This window comes from Ixodes scapularis, unplaced genomic scaffold (assembly GCF_016920785.2).
Source record: "Ixodes scapularis isolate PalLabHiFi unplaced genomic scaffold, ASM1692078v2 PGA_scaffold8__174_contigs__length_109621045, whole genome shotgun sequence".
Lineage (NCBI taxonomy): Eukaryota > Metazoa > Arthropoda > Arachnida > Ixodida > Ixodidae > Ixodes > Ixodes scapularis.
Window position 1 is genome coordinate 66245346 of NW_024609883.1, and position 22898 is coordinate 66268243.

General features: G+C 48.1%; 1 protein-coding gene across 1 annotated transcript; it reads right to left on the minus strand.

Moving 5' to 3' along the window:
- Positions 1-390: 390 nt before the first annotated feature.
- Positions 391-21365, minus strand: LOC120850392 (F-actin-capping protein subunit alpha). The gene is made up of 8 exons (XM_040222857.2): positions 21167-21365; positions 18470-18585; positions 17884-17947; positions 15266-15594; positions 11944-12028; positions 2316-2387; positions 2143-2205; positions 391-1617 (listed from the first exon to the last, which is right to left on the minus strand). Exons 1-8 carry the CDS (start codon positions 21206-21208, stop codon positions 1477-1479), a joined length of 912 nt encoding a protein of 303 aa, XP_040078791.1. The 5' UTR covers positions 21209-21365; the 3' UTR covers positions 391-1476.
- Between the last annotated feature and the right edge of the window lie 1533 nt (positions 21366-22898).

The following is a 22898-nucleotide window of genomic DNA, read 5'->3' on the forward strand; positions in this document are numbered from 1 at the left end:
GGTGTTTGCGCGTGTCGTGCTTCTGAATGTTGTCAGAATGTGCCAATTTCCTTCGCCGCATTGACGGAGCCCAAGACTGGTGTCAACTGTCCTGAGCGTTATTTGTTAACTATTGCAGGTTAAGAAAAGCTACAAAGCTCATTACCCTTTTCACTTTAGCAGAGCAAACACTGGAGAGGTGGGAAGTATTAATCATGATGAGCATAGAGCTTTTGTCAACCTGTAACAGACTATAGCCTTAACACTGCCCTCTTATTCAGGCTTAGTCACAGCTTACCTCAATCTCCAGGTGTTGTCCCCAGCAATCTACCACGGTATGGCTTGCAGCAAGACAAGTGGCCCTTGCTGGCTCAGCACAGCCCTAACAAAGCAACATGCAGAGTCGACAGCTTTGTTTTCATCCTCTTTATTCAACATTTTCCCCCAAGGTCAACAAGAACCCTTCCATCTCAACGCTCGGCACATAACTGCCAAACGGCTGAGAGGCGGCAACAGTTATTGTTCTTTAGACAGAAGTACAACCACGGTCGAAATCGTACGGAAACGTAACAGACTAACCAAACCAAGCTGCTCGTCCCGCTTCAAGAGAAAAAGTTCTTTGTTCCCTGCTCCCACTGAAAATAACTCAATCGAGAGAAAGCAAGGACTCGCCAATATGACTTTAGTTCTTAGTTCGTCCAACCACCACACACGCACACACGCACAAAAAAAATAATAAATCCGTGGAAAATAGAGACAAGTCGGAGAAAGAGCCAACATAAATATATACCTGCGACTAAGCGCTGTACCGGAGCAACGTGTGCACACATGCACACGCACGAAAGGAGCCGTACAAAAAGCTATCATACAAACACAACAGTCCCTCGAACTTCATTTTGTTGTCTTTTTTCCTACTCTCCCAACTTCCGAGTTAATTTTCAAACAAAAAAGAAATCAAACAGGTGTAAAGAAACGCTCAATTGTGAAATTAGATATGTAAAACGAAAAAAAAAGGGTGTAAAAAAAAAGTGCACAACACCACACCACACCACACGCGGATGCGTGAGGATTGTCAAGTTGACCCCAACCGGTTTTAACGGGAGTGTCTTCGACATTACCGGAAGTTGTCTTCAAACAAAACCAGCTTTCTTTCTTTACCGAGACTTCCCCTCAACCTAAATGTTGACTGCCATTCGCTCGAAAAAAAAAAGGAGGCGAGACTAATTGATAAAAAATAATTAGCCAAGACGGAAACGCGGCCGGCAAGCGTTCACACAACATAATCTTCCCGCCAAAACCAACCCTGGACTAAACATTGCTATAACTTGCATCATTCGACCGGTCAACGCACGTCGCCGAGACACTTCGACGATTTCCGACGGGCAGTGTGCTCAACTTAGGTGCAGGAAAAAAGCAGAAAACGAATCAAACGGAGTGGAAGGGGGAAATCGAAGAAACGAGGCACGGAAGGAATAAAAAGGAAAGGGGACGGGGGAGTCAGTGGTGTTTGAGCTCCGAGCCAATCTTGTAGTTGAGGATCTTGGTCCAGTCTATCTTCGTCCGCGTGAGGGGCAGCTGTCGACGGAGCGCCTTGAACGTCGTGTCCGACATCGTCTGGTAGTTCTCGGAGATGGCAGTCTGCAATGTCGACAAGTCGTCGGGCGTTGTCACACGTTGCGACGGAACTGCGCCATCTGGCATTATGACCGGGACTGTCATCCGCCTTACGAATTGACCAGTTTTATCAAAGTGGATGTATGCTGCAGAGCTAAAAACTGCCCGGCTAAGAGATTCTAAAAATGCTACGGGTTTTTTAACGAGCAGCGCTTCGAAACGCATCCCCACCCACTAGGTTGTTATACATATACACAGTTCCTAACTTACTACGCTGTTCCTGGCAGAGAACAGGGAAGAGCATGACACCACGTGGCACTCACATAACATGGCACTTCGCTTCCTGTGGCAGGGGCTATGACGTCAAACTAACGGCTGCTCGTCGTTGCCAAGGCTCTCTTATGGCCTTACTACGGTACAACCACAAGAGCAAGAAATCCAAGTAGGGTTTGGATATATAGCGATCGCTTTAAAACGGTAAACCTCGGCCACGACCGACACAATGCAAAGGGCAACGCACACGAATGGGGGGGACGTGCCGTTCCTCACCTGATACTCGTTTTCGGCATCCTCCACGATTTGCACAAACTCCTTGGCAGCCTGTTGCTCACTCTGCAAAGACGCGCAAGCCGCACTCGTTTCGTCACGGCGACGATCTCTCGCTTACGCTTCGCGCAAAGTATGACAAATCAAAGCGAAGTGAGAATGGGGGGGGGGCTCACAGTGATCGAGAGGGTAGACTTGATCTCCTTCGAACTGACCAGCTGGACGTTGCCGTCCTCGTAATAGTGAACCTGCAACGTCAAAACATCACCTATTAGTCTGCCATTAAAGCTGGTGTAACAAGTAAGGCAAGTTGTGACAAAAAAAGAAATGTGGTAGTCCTCAACAGTAAAGGGAAGGATGGCATTCGGCTATGGACACTTTAATACCCTTGTTAGACGGGCCGCTTCAACTGTGAACAGTTAGCAGCCCCAATTCAGGGTACGTAAAGGTTTCAAAGAGAGACATTCAAGGATATTCGAGAGATTTCATGGCCCTGTTGGAGTATTTTCAAGGACTCAACTCGATGCTGCACGCAGCAGTTTTTAACAGTAAGGCGCTGTTGAAAAATGGCGGGTATCATTTTAATGCGAAAGCATTAACTGCCCCAAGGAGCGAACCAATGTCATCAGCTTTAAAACCACGCCAAACGGCATCTAAACTCCCCCTTCCTAATGGAGTGAAGCCGATTTCTGATGGATTATGCTCCCATTGGCTGGTGCACGTCATCAAGGAACAAGGCTTCCAATGGATCTCGTGCGGCGTAGCTCCAAAAAAAGCCAACAGAGAAGCCCTCTCCATGGTGGCACAGCGCACACAGCGGATCGGCCGCCAGCAAGATCGGTGTGGTGGCGTGGGCCTGGCGGCAGAGCCCGCTCGGGCAAGCTCCCGGGAGGGAGCACAACTGAGCTCAGCGCGGTGCGGCCACTTCACGAGAGCGTGCGCTCGGCCAGGGAAACATGGTCGTCCATGCCACTACGCTGCAACCGAACCAAAGGAGCGGAAGAACGACTTTCATGCTTTCATATTCACAACTCGTAAGAAGTGCCCAGGTGTCCTCTGACTTTTTTTTTGTGAAACTCAGCCTCAGTAAATATATGGGCGACGAAGAGGAGACGAACACGGCAGGACAACAGCTGACTCGCAGCTGAAGTTTAGTCTATGAAGGGGAAACAAAGCAAACTTAAACATACTACACACACAGATTAAAATGCATGCCTACCAGGCAACGAGAGGCCACCAAGATATTGCCTTACAAATTGGCACTAATGTTAGATCAAAGGTAAGTTATCTCCTTGGATAATGCCACCGATGGTTCACCGACACATCTGTCTACCAACCAAGAAATACAGGATGTTTCAATTATTTCTCGAGTCGTTCTGTCTCGGTGTCTGCCCACAACAACCGCGTCATCAAAAGAAGGGAGACATGAACAATCTCGGTAATGTAGAGCTAGCAGTCCCCCGACCGACCGCAGCCCTAAGAAAGTAAGTGTGCTTTCTCAACCTTTCCTTTAAACACCTCCCTGTCTGGCCTCCCTAGGATTTTCCACACGACCGGGGTGTCCCAGGTGTGTCCGGTAGACAACACCCGACATACAGGCCGCAAAAAGTTTTTAATGTTTTTTTTTGTTCGTTTTTTTTGTGCACTTAGCTTGCAGACGTTTTTCGATGCCAGCACTAACTCTCGCGCATACCTGGCTCATTTTCTCTGCAGATGAAAACACAACAGGTATCCCGTACCGACCTCCTGTTTTAGGTTGTGGGAGGCAATGAAGGTAGGAGACTACCACCATTCGACTTCTCTCCACACCTGTCTTTCTCTTCTCTATGCCTTTTGCCTGTTTCAAAAGGAAACCTGCTACCTCGGCTGACAGATGTGCCAGTGAACCATCGGTGGTGCTCTCCAAGGAGATAACATACCTTCGGTTTAACATGAGTTCCAATTTGTAAAGCAATATCTCGGCGGCCCCTTGTTGCCTGGTAGGCGTGTTTAAATACCGGTATGTGTGCGTACAATATGTTTAAGAAGTTTCCTTTAAATATGTGTGTGTGTAATACGTTTAAGAAGTTTCCTTTGTTTTCTTTTCATAGTATAAACTTCAGTTGCGAGTCGGCCATTGTCCTGTCGTGTTCGTTACCCCTTCGTCGTCCATGTTTACTAAGGCTGTTTTTCATCATATTTAACTGTTACCAACTGGCCCAATTTACAACCCTAGATCATTTTTAAACGGATCTATCTTGTAAAACTGCTCGCATTGCACAAAGCCAAAACAGCAATCCAGTTTGCAAAACCGCTTCTGGTAACTTCAGGGGAGCTCGTCCAGATCTTCCTGTATTTGCTGGCTGACGCTGAGTACCGTATTTACTCGCATAATGAACGCACTTATTTTCCAGGAAAATTTACATATTTGGGTAGTGCGCTCATTAAAGGGATACTACAACGAAACTTCGGCGCTTATTTTATGGTCTATATGTGTTCAAAGGAGCAGTATCACATCGAAGACACCAATATCTCGTAAAAAGTCATGAAAAGGAATTTTAAAACGAATTAAACAATTAGCAAACAGCACCTGGTGGATGTCGCAAACACCTCGTTTGTAATGCCCGTCTAGGAACCTTGACAGCTAGTGACGGTGAGTGTCTCACCTCCGGACACAATGAGAAATGACCGGAAACAGGAACTCCCGTCTTCCCGAGAATCCCTTTTGTGTGTTCCAGAAGTAGCTATTGTCCCCCTACAAGATTAAAAAAGATTAACCCGTCACTCAAAATTCGTACAAAAGCAGCCGCTTAGGTGGCTGGAATGACTGGGCCATCCCCTCGACGTCAGCCTCGCCGTAGCTTTGCTCGTCCCGAGAAGACCTACGTCACGATTGTGTCGGATGTCACGCGCTCTAAGCTGGGCCTTCTCCGAGCGCTTGCTAGAGTGGGCGGTTCATAACAAAAAATACAGCCGCCAGGCTCAAAATACAAACCTGTGATTGTCATTTAAGGATATTGTGGAACATATTCAACCTATCTTTGAACACGACGGATATATTTCAAATTTCGTTGAAGTATCCTTTTAAGCGGGGTGAAATTTCTGCATTTTCACACTTAGCGCAAATGTCAATTTAGGTGCCAATATGACGCGGCAGGGTAATGAGGCACGTCCCCACTGACGGATGCACACCCAGGGCTGGTCCTGGGAACGCCACAGTAACCATGCTCTATAAATTGCAAACCTTTTTTAGGGCACTTTCGGCGTGCCTCTTGCCGAAGGAAAATCACCCTATGAAGCTCACTCAGCACGGAGAGCCACGCGACCATTCTTAGGCCCAACCACTTTTACGATTTCCGTCCGAAAGCGGACCACAAACGATGGAGTGTTTGTTGACATAAATAGGGTACATACGATGGACGAAGCATGCCCAGGGCTGGGCAATTCCTCGACCCCAGCTTCGTTAGGCGTGTGCTCCGCCCAGTCGCTTGTCACTTCCGCAATTAAGCACTTGCAGCCATTACGAAAGCAGCTTGGCTTGGCTTGACTTGGACTAGCCACTTGGCGGCAAAAGAAAATTGGCTTGGTGGTTAGCTAAGTTGGACGCATTTTGAGACTCGCGGAGCCGAAAATTGGAGGTGCGTTTATACGCAAGGGGAAAAAGAATGTCAAATTGATGCCCATTGTGGGGGGTGCGTTCATTATGCGAGTAAATACGGTAGCTCCTCCGTCTTGCTTTTTGCAGTTTTCCTCGGGCTGCTTGTTTGGACGGTGTATGTGAGGTCGTTTTATTTTTCTGCTTTTTCAGAATAGGCCATCTGCTGAAGTTGCGAGATCAGCAACTGTTGCTTCAAGTTTCCTTTTCCGTGTTTTCATGGTGTCAATCTCTTCGTCAATGTAGTGCCTTTTTGGCTGCTTCGCATCTTAACACTGGTTCCTTTCTGCTTCCAAATGGTACTTCAATGCTGACTCGCCCACGGCGGTGACATCGAAGGCTTTAAAACAAGGCTTGCATCTTGCACGATGCTGATTTGTCGTATCTGGCGTCACCATCCTTATATTCATCGTTGTAGAGCCACACATCTTGAAGCTTGGTTTTGTTGGGCATTTTCTTACTTATACAGACATTTCACTAGCATCATCGTGAAGAAAGTGCAGCGCCGGTCGTAAAACACTTGATGATGAAACATGCCAAAGGCGGAAACAATGTGCAAAAGCATTCCCAGATTGGATTGGTTTGGATCTGCTCCCATGTGGCCAACCATCCAACAAACATTGGCTAGATTTATACAAATTTAGAAAACTGAAACGAAAAAATCGAGAAGCATAACAAAAATGTAAAAAAATAACGGCCTTTGTTGTTATAGCTATTCACGGATTTTCAAGGACTACGTATAAAGTCAGGGGCTTTCAAGGATCCTGCCATTCAAACTTTCAAATTCAAAGGTTTTCAAGGTCTAGCACAAAAATTTAGTGTTTTCAAGGGCCTCAAAAACCCTTATTTTCAAATTCAAGGGTTTTAAAGCGGTTCAAGGACCTAGGAGCACGCTGTCCCCTGTGGTTCGTCTCAAATAACACAGTTATTTTTATTGCGGTTGACTCCAAATTGAAACCGTATATAGTGTTGCATTATCTTTCTAAATGATGATGCAGACAGATTATATAGATGCCCTTTTGAGTGTTCATGAACATTTAAAACAGTATATACAGTGCAGTCCACTTATAACGATATTGAGAAAACCGCAAAATCCAATCGTTATAGCCGATTATCGTTATATCTGGATGAAATCAAATCTAAAAAAATAGCGATCAAATCTAAAAAATTTGATCGCTATAAGCGATATATCGTTATATCTGGTATCGTTATAAGTGGATTACACTGTAATACAAATTTCCTTCTTTTTTTACACTGAAAAAAAAAACAACAAAAAAAAAAACACTTCATACAAACAAAACAGACACGACGGAAGCTGCATCGCCAATGGCTGCACTAATGGTAGAGCTGACCTTAGCAACCTGTGAAATCCTTTATAAAGGCGGCTCCAATCCCTAACATGTCCCTTCCGACAATATTTGCTGCTACAGTTCTGTCTGTACTTCCCCCGCATTCTGAAACAGTACAAGGTGCGTCCCTAATGCTGGCTGCCATTGGTGATGCCAAAGAAGCTGCAATCTTGAACTCAGTTAGCAGAACTCCGTTCAGTCAGGGGAAGTCCCCAAGGTGGAGAAGGTTTAAGTGAGAATAAATCGGTTTCCATCCCAGACAGGGCGCAACTCGCGTCCTCCGGGCAACTGGTCTGTTTTGTCTTCAGTATGTTGTGACAGTTCATGCCTGCACGTGTCGGCAAACGTGCTGTGCCTAAAGCCCCTCTATACTGAAAGTAACGTGGACAGCTGTGCTCAGCCAACAGCCTCACCCTGAAACAGGGTGAGCGTGCTGCTGCGTCAGATTTCGCTGAGAAGTCGCGTCAGATTTTGGCTGAGACACGATCTGTCGCCGATTGAAGACGAGCCTCCGCCGAACGCTGAAGCAGCACTCGTGTCGAATCCGCTTCATGCAAATTCTTGCACTTTCTAAAGAAAGCCGCATGCTTGCAAGGTTGTGTCTATGTTAGCGAGCCATAATTTAGAGCAAAGATGCATTGACAGTAATAAATAGAAACGTCAATAAATGTGTAGTGGCCAAGCACACCCGGATCCCCGACACATAAAGAAATAAAACCGACCACAGTAATCCTTCGTTAGAATAAAATCACTTTTTACGAATTAACACATTTTTCTAAGTTTGACGCGGTCCCGATCGCAATGCAGGCATTTTGAACTGGATTATTCGAAGTGTATCGGCGGCCAAACATGCTTATTACAAAGGACGATCCAGCGAAAGTGCAGTATGTAAGCCAGCGCAATCCTTCCAAGAGGTGTGCAAAAAGTCAATAGCTGCAAAAAGGTATATCATCTTTCGCCCCTAAAAATGTGCGAGGAGCGCGAAGCATGTGCCTCGCATCCAGAGTGTCTGTCGCGCCCGCCCCTTTGGAACCCCGACACACCTGCCCGGCGCCCATCTCTTACTCGATTCCGACTTGTCCGGTCAAGGGAGCTAAGAAGGCGGGAAATTGCCCCTTCGGGAGCTCTGTGTGCGCAGAGGAATGCAGCTGCACGGTGAGCGACAGTTCCGACACTTCACACGGTGCCCGTGGTGCCCGCGGCTCAACTCTTGTCGAAATCAAGTCAAGGAAGCCCATCCCCTGCCGGCACCCACCTTTTTGGAAGCACCGTCCCAAGTTATATATTAAAAAGAAAAACTCCGTCTCACTAAAACCGTTTAGTACTGCCAAAGCTACAGGGGAGAAAGTGTATGCCGACCTGTACAAAAGGAGAAAATAGAGGAATGAGAGAGAAGGGTTGGGATTCTCCCGTTCCTCCTATTGAACATGTCGAGATACATCCTCTCCCCTGTAGCTGTGGCTGTACTGCGGTTGACTTGGTCGCGACGCATGAAATGCACGTGTTTGCCAGCTTGAGTCGACGCTGCATTTACAGATCATGTGCACGTCGAGGCAACACCTTTGATATCGTGTTCAGTGTTGCGAAGGCAGCACAGCCCGTCTGCCGCGTGTACGGTAGCTGCGTGCAACCTGCTGTACTGCTAATGGCACTGCCAAAGCCTGCATGGAAGTGTTTGACCCTGGAACAGAAAGTCAAGCTGATCCGAGAAGTGGAGAAAGGTGGTCGACCGAAGTTGGAAATTGCGAAAGAATTCAACATCCTGACATCGACGCTCTCAACCATTCTCATAAACAAGCAGGATGTGCTAAGAGGGTTCCAAAGGAGCTTCTCAAGTAAGAGAAAGCGCGTCCAGGATTCAAAGTATCCCAAAGTCGAAACTGCACTTCTCGAATGGTTAAAGAATGCCAGGACCGCCAACTTGCCCGTCCATGGTCCCGCATCGACTGCCAAGGCTGAGGCGCTGGCCTTGCAAATGATCAAACCAGAGTTCAAGTGCAGCAACGGGTGGCTCGTGCGATTTAAGAAGCGGCATGGTGCGACCTCAAAAACGATAGTACGCGAAAGTGGGACGGTCAGCAAGGACACTGTGGACATGTGGCGAAGGCATCGCCTGGCCGAAATTCTGGAGAAGTACATGGAAAAGGACATCTACAATCTCAATGAGGCTGCGTCTTTCTACAAAACTTTGCCCAAGCGCACTTATACGACTGCGGGTGGCTTTTCGTCTGGAGGCAAGCCAAGCAAAGAGCGCGTCAGTGTGTGTTTGAAGCGAATGCTACGGGTGACAAGCTCCCCCTGCTGATATTAGGAAAGGCTGAGAAGCCTCGGTATTTCCAGAACGTGGTGCCCACTGACGACTGCATATACAAAAACAACAAGCGCGGGTGGATGACCGCTGCTTTCTTCAAAGACTATGTGTACCATTTGGATCGGAAGTTCGCGAAAGAGCAGCGCAAGGTGCTGTTCTTTGCCGACAACTGTCCCAGCCATGGGAAAATTGAAAACCTGCAAGCCATCACTTTGGAGTTTCTGCCATCCAACATAACTTCAGTATTGCAGCCCATGGAACAAGGTATTATTGAAACGAGTAGGAAACTGCACCGCAGGAACCTTCTGCAGTGCATGCTCCTTGCTTACGACTGCAGCAAAGGCTACAGTATCAACTTGCTCGGTGCCATTCATCTGCTAGATTTTTCGTGGAGGGAACAGGAGGCTAGAAAGATAGCCAATTGCTTCGCACATGCCGACTTTTTTCACACGCGCGTGCTTGATGTGCCAGCGGATGACATCGAGATCTGTGATGACCTTTACAGAACCGTGCACAAGATCCTCCGTGCAACTCCCGAAGATGACTTCAGCTGGTTTGCACTGATGGGTGTAGAAATCTCTGTAGTAACTCACATGACGGATGCCGAGATTGTGGACCTCGTGTGTGGCCAGAGTCAAGACGAAGAAACGTTGGATTAGGAGCCCCGAGAGGTACCCACGACTGGAGAAACACGAAACGTGCTCCCCCTTCTATGCAACAAGGTGGAGTGCGGAGGTGACGACGACAGCCTCATGCGGTGCTTAAGGCACTTGGAGGAGTCCTTTTTAATGCTTGGCAAAAACTCCCGGCAAACTGATCTCTTGTCTTTTTTAGGGGCGAAGCTCCTTAGGGACTAGCCATGTCCGTATGTCCGTCCGCTGTCCGGCGTGCCCCTGCTCGGGGGTTCAGCAGCGAGAGCCAGAAAAAAAAAGTGAAAAAAAAACGTCTGGCATGCTCCTGCTCGTGAGCTCTCACGCTTTAATCGAATTACCGCTTTTATCAAATTTTTTTGCTGTCCCCATTGACTTTGCTATAATGAGGGATTACTGTATGCATTTAAGCTTTAGTTCACAAAGGCCAAAAAATGATGTGCGCCAACAAAGTGCCCGGGCAAAAACGTGTACAATAAAACCTCGTTAATTCAACCCCCGCTACTTCGAATAATTTGAACTGCTGATCCGGTCCCGTCAAACGTGTGTATTAGTCAATGGCACCAAACGCTCATTACCCTAATTCGGAGGGAACGCGGCGCGCTACGGTTAATTCGGACGAATTCGGCAGGTGGCGCAAGCTGCCATCTGTTCCAAAGGGTATGACCGCTATCCATCCGAGGTGCCCACGTGGTTTTTTCGGTTTTCCCATGGTTCTTTGCTCTTCCGGTTCGCCATGTTTTGCACCAGTTTTGCTCTGGATTGACGTGCGTCAGCGCGCTACACTCCTGGCATGGAAAAAGTGTAGCACAAGTGACTGACGACCAAAGCGGCAAAATCGCGACACGCGGTGCTATTGTTCTTGAGCGCGCCGATAGCGAGAGTGACAGTCACATTTCATGCCTCAACACGGGGTGGCTGGCACACAGCAGCCCACCCTAAAGCCTGTATTTTAACAGCTATCTTATCCCTCAGTACCCACGTTGAAACATGCAACTTGACTGCCACTCTTGCTATCGGCGCGCTGGGGAGAAATAGTGCCGGGTGTCGCAATTTTGCCGCTCCAATCATAGGTCAGTTGTGCTACTCGGTTTCCGTTACAGCTGTACCAGGCCAAGAATTTAGTGACGAAAGTGGAAATGCTGAGGGCCTTGAAGGACGGCGTCTCTCAACAAGAAATGATGGAAGCTTGCGACGTCAAGAGGAGCACTTTGGCCACGTATGTGAAAATTGAGGCCGAGATCCTACAGGCTTTTGAAAGCGAGAAGTTCAACGCGAAAAGAAAGCGGCTGTGGAAGGTGGTGCACCCGAAATTAGAAGAGGCCTTACTGTGCTAAATCGTCAGCGCACGGGATGCGTAGCTCTGACAGTGCGACTGCGGTGGAGCACTCAACCGCGCTAAGGAAAGTTGCCGTCTCCGTTCAAATGTCGTCCAGAAAGCAGGCGGCAATAACAGATTTCTTTTCAAAATAAAGGTATGTCACAGGGAAACGTTTTCGCGCAGTTTTCATTGTCCTCTCGGTATTTCAACTTTCGGATAATTCGGACATTTCTGCCAGTCCCATGAGATCCGAATTAACGAGGTTTTACTGTAAACGTTTTGCATGGTCGACAGATTAAGTAAAGTTTCGCAACAACATCTTTGTCGGTACGTCGACCTAAACCGAGATGTGACCCTCCGCCCCCGGACAACTGGTTTCTAAAATGCCACGCATGCAACATTGCACGCTGGACTTTATAGAAGTTGTCTCTTATTGCTGTGCGCTGCTACCGTTTCCCGGTAGCATGGCCCTGGAACTTCTCGCGCAGTGACAGCAATAAAATGTGGCTGCACTACGCTCCCTCAGACGAGAACCTCACCTGAACTTTGACAAGGCCCTTCACGTCAGCTGACGAGGCACCGGTTGGGAAGTTGACTGTCCAAACGCTCCTCCAACGGCCATTCCTAAGAAGAAAAGAGAAGCAAAACTGTAAGACAGTTTTCAAGTCACAAACTGCAAGTGGAAGAAACCATCCGTGTCTTATGTGCACATGCGTCTCATGTGCAGATGTGTGTCTCATGTCTCATGCGCATGAGACTATGAAAATGTAGAAGGTAGCCAAGCGCGCACCACGTCTGACGTCTCGCAAGTACAGGCATCTGAGTTCCCACTCGAGGAGTTTGCTCCACGAGTCCACTTATTTATACACTCCGTGCGACGCGACCGGCGCGCCGCCGCGCGGCCGTTACTGAAGGTAGGTAGTGAGAGCCCCTACGGAACGGAACCACGCCGCGTACATTGGTACGCATTGAAGTCGGAGCGGTGCGGTTCCGCTGGGTTAACAGCATGAACTGCTGCGTCGTTAAGTGCTCCAATACGTATGCGTCGTATCTCGTGGGGACGAAGTTTCACAGCTTTTCACCTCGCCGATGTTTTGTGGGACAGCGACAACGATGGACCCGTGCCATACGACGCGAGAAATTTGGTCTCCCGATCATGTCTGCCACTGTGTCGGCACGGCTGACATATTCTACACTGCCGCTTTGCACTCTGCGTTTGTTTTCGTACCAGTAACGCATACATATCTCAGCTCGAACTGAAATGCCATCCCACACTCGTGGGTATGCAGTGCGAATTTCGTTGAAGAAATGCCCTCGAAAGAAGTTTCATCCCTATTGTACGTGTCGATGATCTTTCCGGACCAGTATGGCACGCGGTCTGTACTTCATGAAGAAAGATTCGGACGGAACAAAAATTGACAAATATGAATCTAAGGAAAACTACAATGAAACTTTGAATCACTGGACAATTGATGTTTGAGTATGGAAGTTTATCTGGTGTGCTTTCTTTTTTGATCAACCTCCTTTTGGATGTGGAAACGCTGACACCCCGAGTCTTGTAGACAACAATTTTTTTTTCTCGGCTTTAGAGCCACTTATCGTAAAGTTGTTCGAACTGGAAGTACCGTCCACTGGTCCCTTCCTACCCAGGGCTTACAGTTTGGGGGGTCTCAGGGGGTCTCGACCACCCACTGGTGTTAACGGATGGTCTGATACCCTCCTCCACAGCCCCAGCATTAGTGAAATCAAAATCATGTCTTGCAATAAAATAGCTTGTTTTCAGAGATGTGAAATTTGGGGTTGAGGGTTGCAGGTACAGCGTGGACAGAGTCAGCAGTGGGGTTCATTTTATGTGCATCTATTACATCTCATCAACCCCCCCCCCCCCCCCCTTTCCCCCACCTTCTTGTAGGGACCCCCCTCAATTTTCGTGGACTTTAAGCACTGTTCCTACCTATAAAGTGTGCACCTCCCGGCCATGATGAGTTGTATACTCTTGACATCCTTTGACGGTCAAAACCGGTTTCCATTTAGTTACACAGCCCAAAAATATTTCCACCTGGTTAAACTATGCCGCCTCTTTTAGGCATAATAAGTGTTTTGTCAAGTTACGGTTGTCAAAGTACCTGTGTGCCGAAAATCAGCACCTCGCACAACCAGATTACTACACAACAGCTGACCGCAAAAGCCTTTGACGGTCAAACCGTGTTGGCCGGCAACTTGGTTTTCTCGGCTTTGAAGCCACCTTTCGTAAAGTTGTTTCAATTGGAAGTACAGTGCACTTAGTCCCTTCCTACCTGTAAAGTCTCCATCTCCCACGACGCGTGGTATACTCCTGAGAGCCCTTTCACGGTCAAAACTGTTTCCCCTTCAGTTACGCCGCCCAAACCAAATGTCCACCTGGTTTTCCTATTCCACCTATTTTTGGTATTATAACTGTTGTGTCAAGTTACGGTCATGTCCAAGAACCTGTGTGTCCAAATCTGCACGTCGCACAGCCCGGTTATAACACAACATTTTGGGTCCAATATTAGATGTTCCTGACAGCTTTATTCCTTTATTCGTTCGAACCATAACTTTCACACTTGCTGTCTTAAAGAACTTGGCCCACTTAGCGCACAAACTTAGTGAACATCACACTCGCCTCCAAATATCATCGTCCCAGCAGTCCTACCTCTACAGCGACGAGCGAAACGAATTTCCCACTGAGAGCAATTATGGTGGCGGCCGTCTTGCTTTTCGGAAAATTGCTCAAACCCCTTTTTCGACCGCAACTAAAGAAATTACCCCTAATAACGACTCAAACTCAATATATAAGAAGCGGAGAACAACTAAATGCCCTTCTTAGGTCTGCCCCAGCACTCATGCAACGTCACCCTCAACTTATCGGCTCAAAAAGCAAAAGTTCCGTCCGTGCGCGCTTCCGCCGCCACAGCTTCGCACGCGAAAAGGCGCCGTAGGCTGCTGAGCACGCCTCACTGTCGAACGCCAGCTCCTCCGCCAGCGGCGCTACGCGCGTTTTTTAAAGCGCCCCCTATAGTTCCCGCACGGAGTGTATACATACACTTGTACACCGAAGCCTGTGCTCGCGACACTGTTTTCGTAAAATATTTACCGACCCTGCCTTCTGTGACACAAAACGCTCGTACACTGAGTGGCATGATTCCCTGTACATGCGGGTCTTGTATGCCACGATAATGCAGATACGCAGTGGCCGGCAAAAAATTTCGTTATCATTGATGCCTCTATACGGTGGCTGCCAACATGTTGAGAGGATCTGGGTTTTAGCCCCTGAACGTGCAGTTTTGATGCTGCCCACTGCTGCCAAAAACACCGAAGTTGCACACAAATATTGCTTGCTCGTACGAAGATCAAACAGCAGCTGCTTATTGCAACATTACTTTGGCAAGCTCAGTAAATATCAGTTCAGTAATCCCCCAGTTCCAGATAGTAATGTCAGTGATCCAGTTAAACTGGCAAAGAAGCCACCCTACTCCAGACCTACCAGGCCGCATGCAATGCCGTACTTCACTGACACTAGGTAACCCCAAAAAGCAAAACTAGGTAACCGATTTATGCTCGGCGATAGCACAAGTGAAGGATACTGCGTATCCCCGCAACCGTGAAGACAGCTAACAAATGCCCATTCTGCCCTAGACTACTCAACGGTCAGCTGGTCAACAAAAACCGCTGCTGGACGGGCGTGGAGACGCTGTAATGCCAGCAACACCACCACCCATTCACCTGCTGTTACTCTGCCGCTTGTACGACCAACCGCTAGAGTTACGATGGCCCATGGTTTTCCCTCTCTGCTTCAAAAAGTAGGCCCGTGTAGTGTTCTACTGCCGTCCCAGGACCCACCAGAAGTTCTGTGACTGGAACTGGTGGTCTTCGAGGCAGGCCACCAGGGTCACCTCCTGGGGGCTGGTGCTGCGGTCGTAGACGGCGCACGCCCCGTGGCGGTAGTGGTCCCTCGCGTACTGCGTCCAGGCCTCCTCCAGGGCGGCCCGCCAGGCCTCGGCGTAGCTCCCGCCCCCCGCGTTGTCCCCGCCCTGCTGCCCGGGCGGGCCGCCGGGGTGGCTCTGGTAGTCGCTCGCCTCCTTGCGCAGGTGGTCGTAGCGGAACGACTGCCTCGTGCGCGTGTCGTAGAAGCGGCCCTCCCCCAGGTCGTTGTAGTGCGTGATCAGCGCCTGGAATGAGACGTGCGTCGAGGACAGTGAAGGGGACGCTGCATACCAAAAGAACACCTTTGGATGGAGAATTTATCTTTCGTGGCTGAGGGAGGAAGTGATAGTGAAAAGAGGTCCAGCGTCAAGAGCAGATGTAACATCACGGACAAATGTTAACTTCACGAGCAGATGCAAAATCAGACAGATGCAACATCACGAGCAGATATAACGTCATAGGCAGACATAAAGTCAAGAAAAGATCTAACGTCACACAGATGTAAGATCACTAATGTCAGCAGCAGATGTAACATCAGAAATAGAGCGTCGTACCAACACTTAACAGAAAATGACTCTTAACAAGAGTTTTGCGAGACTCCGTTTTTTATTCTTTAACCGCTTGAACAGAATGTATTAAAGTACCCATACCGCAAGAAACAAAAAAGTAAATCAGCACAATATTTATGCTATGACACACAAGTTTGGAAAAATTTCGTCCACTAGCATGCTAAGCCTGCTTAAAGTTGACGCATGTTTTGACCTTTGACGTTTTGGCCAACGTCAGTAATGGCAGAATAGAAGTAATTTTGTGAGCCTCCGATTGGCTGGAGAGCGTGCAAGAAAGGCACACCTACTCCGCACCACAGCTTCGGTTTCCGCATGCCAAGGGAAAGCATGCAAGAAAGAAGCGAAGGAGGATGGTCAGCATGCTGCAGTTGCAACTCCGCCTAACTTGCATGTCACAACACAAATGTTTTTTTTTTTTTTTTTTGTGGGCAGTTGCATTTTGTTATATTTGAGGCCCATCCCAGGCTTAAGAATTTTTCTCGGGGATTCAGGGTCCCTTTAACGACACCGGGAAACAATGTTTTCCAAATTCGGCTAACAAGTTCTTGGAGTAAGCAATTTGCATTTATTAAAGGGGCCCTGCAATCATATCTAAGCGCCTACCTTTTTTGCGGTTTCCACGTCTCTTGGGATTCAGGCAAGCCAGCGGGCACGGAGAGAGTAACTAAATATCAGTGAGTCATATTTTGACCGAACGACGCGGAAACCTCCTCCACTGATGAGGGCGACCCGCTGTACCGAAAGCGCGCAAAATGCGACGTCTTTGGTCCTGGGCTTACTACTGGTCAGAGCCGCTAAAAGCTTTTTCGTAGTCGAAATACAAAATATAAGCGACTTATATTTTGTATTTCGACTACAAAAAACTGAACCGTTTCAATTATTTATAAAAGTAGTTTTTGTTCAGTATTTTAGATCAGAAAGGAAACAAATGCAGTTTATAAAGTACGTAAACAAGAAAAGACCCGTCGACAAACCCGCCACCAAGCGGCGGAAAAAACAGCGCATACTAGAAAGGGCTAGTGGGATGACGCTCTGACGAACGGCGAGCGTAGAAAGGCCCCGGATGTACGCGGCGGCGCTGCGGTCGTATACTGGCTCGAGGATCCGACCGATTTCGAGCGTTCCAAAGGCTCTCGGCACGGGCTTGGCTAGCAAATTGGCCCTTTGGCGGTATGGCAGCGCGAAGTGGCTCCCGTTCTAAACTGATCTTTACCCAGTGTTTGCTGTCGTTCGTGGCCAATGAAGTGTTAGGCTGAATTAGTCTTTAATCACGCAGCAAATGCAATGCGAGCTTCCCTGGCCACCCGCTTCATACAGCCTATCCAACACGTAATTTAGTGGCGCCCTCTCTAGTGGTCGACACGGAGTGCGGCAGTCGTGAGCGCTCGATGAGCTCACTACTCCTCCTCTAGTTCACGGCCACTCAAGCCAGGACCTACGACATCATAAAGGAGGTTATTTTTTGCCTTTTTTTGTAATTCTAATTTGCCTATAACTTTTAAAATAAAGCGAAATTTGAGAAAAAAGTTTCTTTAAGTTACTACGTTCAGTGCGCTCAGGTTCGGTGAAAATTAAAAACCAGTCAAAAAGTTGTTGCAGGGCCCCTTTAAGCACAAAACTGATCTCAGATTCATTTTACGCATGCAAGTTTTTGCCGATTGTGCCTAAAGAGGCTCCCTAATCTTCCCCGTCTTCCCCCACCCCTCCCCTCAACGAAACAAACGAGAAAGGGATTATCTTTTGGTGACGGATAATCCATTTAGCAGGGCTTTCCAGAGCTCGAAGAATGCTAGCTTCGGAAACCGGAACAAATAAAACGAAATGCTGCGGCCTAGAGCTCCGTAGGAATGCCAGTATGCCACGCAGACCACCCGGTGCAAAGTTTAGAAGCTTCTGAACTGAAATGTCGGAAGGTGCTCTGAGAGATAGGTAAAAAAGATGCAGGAGGAAGCATGTCAAACTCACCTTGCTGTCAGAGCCCTCTAAATCCACCGGCGTCAACTGGTCCTTGTTGTATTGCGCAAATGCACTGAAAGAAAATATGACCAATCGATTTGATGAAAAAGCTGAAAGGTGCACGTAAGTCACTAACTCCCATTGAAGTTTTCTTTGTCTATTCTTGTGCAACAGATGTCCTAATGCCGCACAGAGCACATGAATCTACCTTTCAGGGGACAAACACTATAGCTCGGTTTTGCGGCTGAAACGTGCGTCAGCAGTGTTCCAGGCAACACCGACCGAGCACCAAATGGACGATTTCTTGCCTGTTTAGTGAGGAATCGATTAAACAACCAATCAGCTGGTGAAACAGGTGCTACCGGCTACGATGGTGAGCATAGAAAGCTGAACGTGCACACGACATGCTAGACTTCTGTGGTCGCCTGGGCGACTAACTTACACACTCTTTGCATTACTCTGCGAAAGTTTCAATTCCCGCATTTCCCGTAAGTTATCGAGCAACGCATTTCACGAGAAAAGAAAAAAGCTTTTCGAAGTGTCGCTTTGTCGATATCACCTCTCACGGACGGTAGAGCAGCCACCGAGAGATTACCTAGATGCCCCTTCCTTGAGTAGCGTGTCATTGTTTAGCAGCAGACGGACGTCGTTGAACACTTCGTTGAACTCGCCGGGCGGGGCTAGTAGAATGAAGTCAGACACTATGCGCACCTGTCGGGAGAGAAACGGACACAGGGAGAGAAACACGAGGGTTAAAAAGGGTCGTCTTGGAATGCCGTGAACTCCCACTGCTCCGCCAGAATTCGCAAAGCGCACTGACCCTGATGTTATTTTGCTCAGTGAAGAGCTTGTATCTGCCAAACAGTAAAGGCTGGCCCAGACATTTGCGCATGAGCGAATGTATGTAAGTGTGTGTGTGTAAAGCTTACAAGAATGGACAGTTGTGCTGGTTGGTAAACGTTCATGATGAAAAACAGCGTGAAACACAAGGAAACACGGGAGAGAAATACATACAAGACAAGGCACTGACTATCAACTTTCTTATTTGTTTTAAAAATAAGGAAGTTGATAGTCAAAGCCTTGTCCCATATGTATTTCTTTCCTCTGTGTCCTTGTGTATCGCGCTGTTTTTATCGTGTGTGTCTGTGTGTGTGTGTGTAGGGGGGGGGGGGGGGGGGGCCACTGGGTGTATTAGCTACATTTGATGGAAAAGTAAAGGAGGGACGGCAAAATCGAAATCACCGAGTGTTCGAACAAGTCAAGGCAGCAGCTAACTGCCACATTATGGCCTCTAAGATGCAGTATAAATTGGCATTAGCCGCAGACAGGACACCTTGCTGGATTCATCAACGAGCAATCTCTCCCTCGAATCACTTCACCCACTTTGAACGCAACAACAAACACGGCAATCAACGCCTAGGTTATCACGTCGGAGACAATGCTACACCGAGTTTTTTTTGCTATTTAACTAGAGATGCAATAGAGTTTGGAAAGGGCACCCACTACCCAGCTAAAACACCAAGTCCCAGGACGTTATGACCTACAGCAAAAAGGTTTTAGAAGAATTTGTATACAGTGGATGTCTTCATGTCTCAATGACCACCTTCAGCCAGAGGAGCAGCAGATAATACCATGCCTCAACACCTGTACATTTCTGTTCCATTCGCAACTTAGTAATAAATATTTTTCCATAATAGCCCGCACATACTGCTATTCCCACCTTGTGCCAAACCTTGCCTTCAACATGTTTCTGAAAGGTCTCGCAACACCGGAGATCTATTTCACGGCATACAATGTCACTCAATGTCAGCTTTTTTCACTCGACATAACTGACTCTTCGAAACCCCGTCCCCTGTTTGTAAAACAAAGTAGGGCTCTTTCTGTCACAAGCATCAATCCACACATGGGCAGACACACACACACACTCTGCAAACGCACACCAAGAAAAACCATACTTCGATCACGCCCCAGTTAAGCCCGGTCTCGCGTCCTTCCCACGCGACAGCTTTCGCGCCGGGAGTTCCTCCACGCTTTCCATTAAAACGAGGGCCTAGGCCCACTCCCCGAGTCACCGTCAGTCAGCAGTAGGTCACGGCGATCACGTTTGACCCCTTAGCCTTCCGACATCGCCACCGACACGTCCGTTTTGTTTTAACTTCCTTTTATTTAGCCGCCAAGCAACCCGAGATCCAAATTTTCTCTCCCGGCGCATTCCGTCGTCAAATCTCCGAGCACACGCACTCGCGTGACTCACACACTCATCCCAACTGACGTTCATCGCTTATTAAAAGAAACAAATACATATATATATATATACATGAGGCGGCGCAAAAGCCTGCAGCCGTCTCGTTTCACAACAACCCTCAGCACAACCACCGCCTGTATATGGTCCCCAATGAAACGCTCTGCGGTCGCGGAATGTAAGCACACCCCAACACGCGTAGTTACGCTTCAAAGGTCGCGAAGAATAGCGGCTCGTGTGCTGCCGAGTATGCGACCTCGCAACCGCCCGTGTTAAATTTGTTTTGACTTTTTTTTTTTTTTTTTTTTCATTGGGATGTCGCTAGCAGTCTTGTACCGTTGCCGTGCGCTCTCGATATCGTGCCTGACATCGGGGGCACACGAACGGAGACTTCGAAATTTTCTAGCTTGCAGGAAACAGATAAGAGAGCACGAGAGAACAAACACAGAACGGAAAAATAGATCCCCCCCCCCCCCCCCCCTTACCCCCACCCACTTGAAGTTGCAACGCGAAGCCGGTCGCTGGAATGCTTCGCCCAGAGTTTTTTTTAAGCGTTGGCAGGGCGTGTGCCGTTCCTAACATTGCTAATTGAACAGCCCGTGATCTGGGTTTGGCCAAATTTTCGGGGATTTTGACTTGAAAAGCAAAACCGCACACTCAAATGGCGAATCACGTAAGGGGGAGGGGTAGGATACGTTATTTTTTTCTTGTAAGCCTAATTCTGAGTCGTCAAACTTAGTTCGCGGACTTTGGACGAAGCCTGCGGGCTACGTAACAAGATTGACCCCTATTTCGAGTATGATCAGCGGATAATTTGGGAACGACGGTAAAATATTGTGTCGTTTGAAGCGAACAGCGCCGGTCCTCCCCCTAGTTCCCGAAGAGATCGGCAAAGTCACACATACACACACCGCTGTCAAAAGTTCGATGTGCGACGTTTATGCGGTGACCGGTGTTACGTTTCGGACTGACTGCGTGGCCGAATCATGCTTTTGGTTTCCGCTGGGCCCGTTCGTGGCGGGAGAACGTAAAAAGCGGTCAAAAAGTTACCTTTTCTTGGTCGGATATCGGCTCATCGTAGTCGGACGCCATTTTCACACGCCTGCCTCTTGAGCCCGAGGAATTATGGGATTGGTTGACATCCTGTTGGCTTGCCACTTGAGGCGCTGGAAGTTGAACGGTCGCCGGAAAAGCTGCTCAGAGTTTGTGCGGCGTTTATTCGAGTCTTCTTCGGGTGCGCGGGGGGTATGTATGGACCAGGGGCGGATTGGAAGGGGGGGGGGGGGGGGGGGGGCACCTCTCTCCCCCAAAACCTTCAAGGCCAACTTGGGGATTTAGCCGCCTCCCCCTACGCTGCCCAAGGTCAACTTTGTTTTAATAAAATCATTAATATACACCAGCCAAAAGTTAAGTTTTTGGTGACTTAGCAACAAAATAGATATGGGCAACATTTCGACCGTAACATCACGCCTGACCCCTAAATCCGGGCTTGGCCCCTGGTGTAGGCTCGTCGATTATACATTCGTCACTATATCACCCTGTCTTTTTTTTTTTTTGCTCTTTTTACTTTTCTTTTACTCCCACTCCCTCTTTAGTTTCTTTCTGAGAAAAACAGTTCTGCAATCCCTCCAAGAACTGCGACTTCCTCAGCCTAAAGCAAAGAGTAAATTTACCCGAAATTTTTAAATACTTTTTAATCATCATTTAATCATTTTAATCATAGCCTTTACTGGCCCGTCATCTTATTGTGGTGTCAGACTATTTCGACGTCTACTTTCACAATAATTTTGAATATTAGTTTGACATCCACGACGCCACTTCCTGAAGACTTTGAAATATTGGTCATGATGTAGAAAACCCGAGACTGTGGTAAAAGCAAGGAAACGGAGTCGAAGAAGAAAGACAGGGGAAAAGAACGTCTCATCTCTTTCTTCTTCGACTCCGTTTCCTTGCTTTTACCACAGTCTCGGGTTTTCTACATTATGATCCACATCCACCAGCTCGCCTGCGCACTCACAGTTTTTTCATTTGAAATATTCTCAGAAACATTTTCACGTCCCCCGTCAAAATATTTTTTGAAATTACTTTGACGTCCCCGGAGCGATTGAAGGTGGCGGTCAAAAAAAAAAATAAAATAATAATAATAATAATCTTGTTTGCAAACAGCGTCGCGGTTCGACACGCATTTTCCGAAAACAAACGTTATGCAATCGTGCTCAATAAATAAATAAATAAATATATAATAAGTATGCTAGTTATCAGGTTGGATTGGATTGGATTGGAGTCTGCGGCTCTTCCCTTTGTATCGGGTGATCAACAGCAACAAGTACTGGATCTAGCCTGTCGCGCCTCCCGCGACTTCCGCTTCCGCTTGATGTTCCGCTGATCGGTTGCATTCCCTCCGCCGATGCGTCTCCTTCCACCAGACCTCCAGCCGCCTCTTCGTCACGTCAACCGCCGATCGAACGTTCTTTTGTTCTTCCTCTCCTTGTTCTGCACCGATTCGGAAACCGAGTGCTACAGGTAGCACCTCTGTACTTGGGACCGGTACAATGTGCCGGCACTGCAGCACTAGGTGCTCCATCGTCTCGTCGGTCTGCCCGCAGAGTGTGCACGTCCTCTCCTGTCCCTCCGTGAACCTGGCCCTCCACACCCGGGTCCGTAATGTGCCCATGCGGGCCTCTGCGAGGAGTCCACTGCCTGTCGAGTTGTCGTACCAGGGTTCTTTCCCTATGGCCTCCTTCTCCGCGCAGTACATCGCGAGGGACGGCTTCGCCGCCGC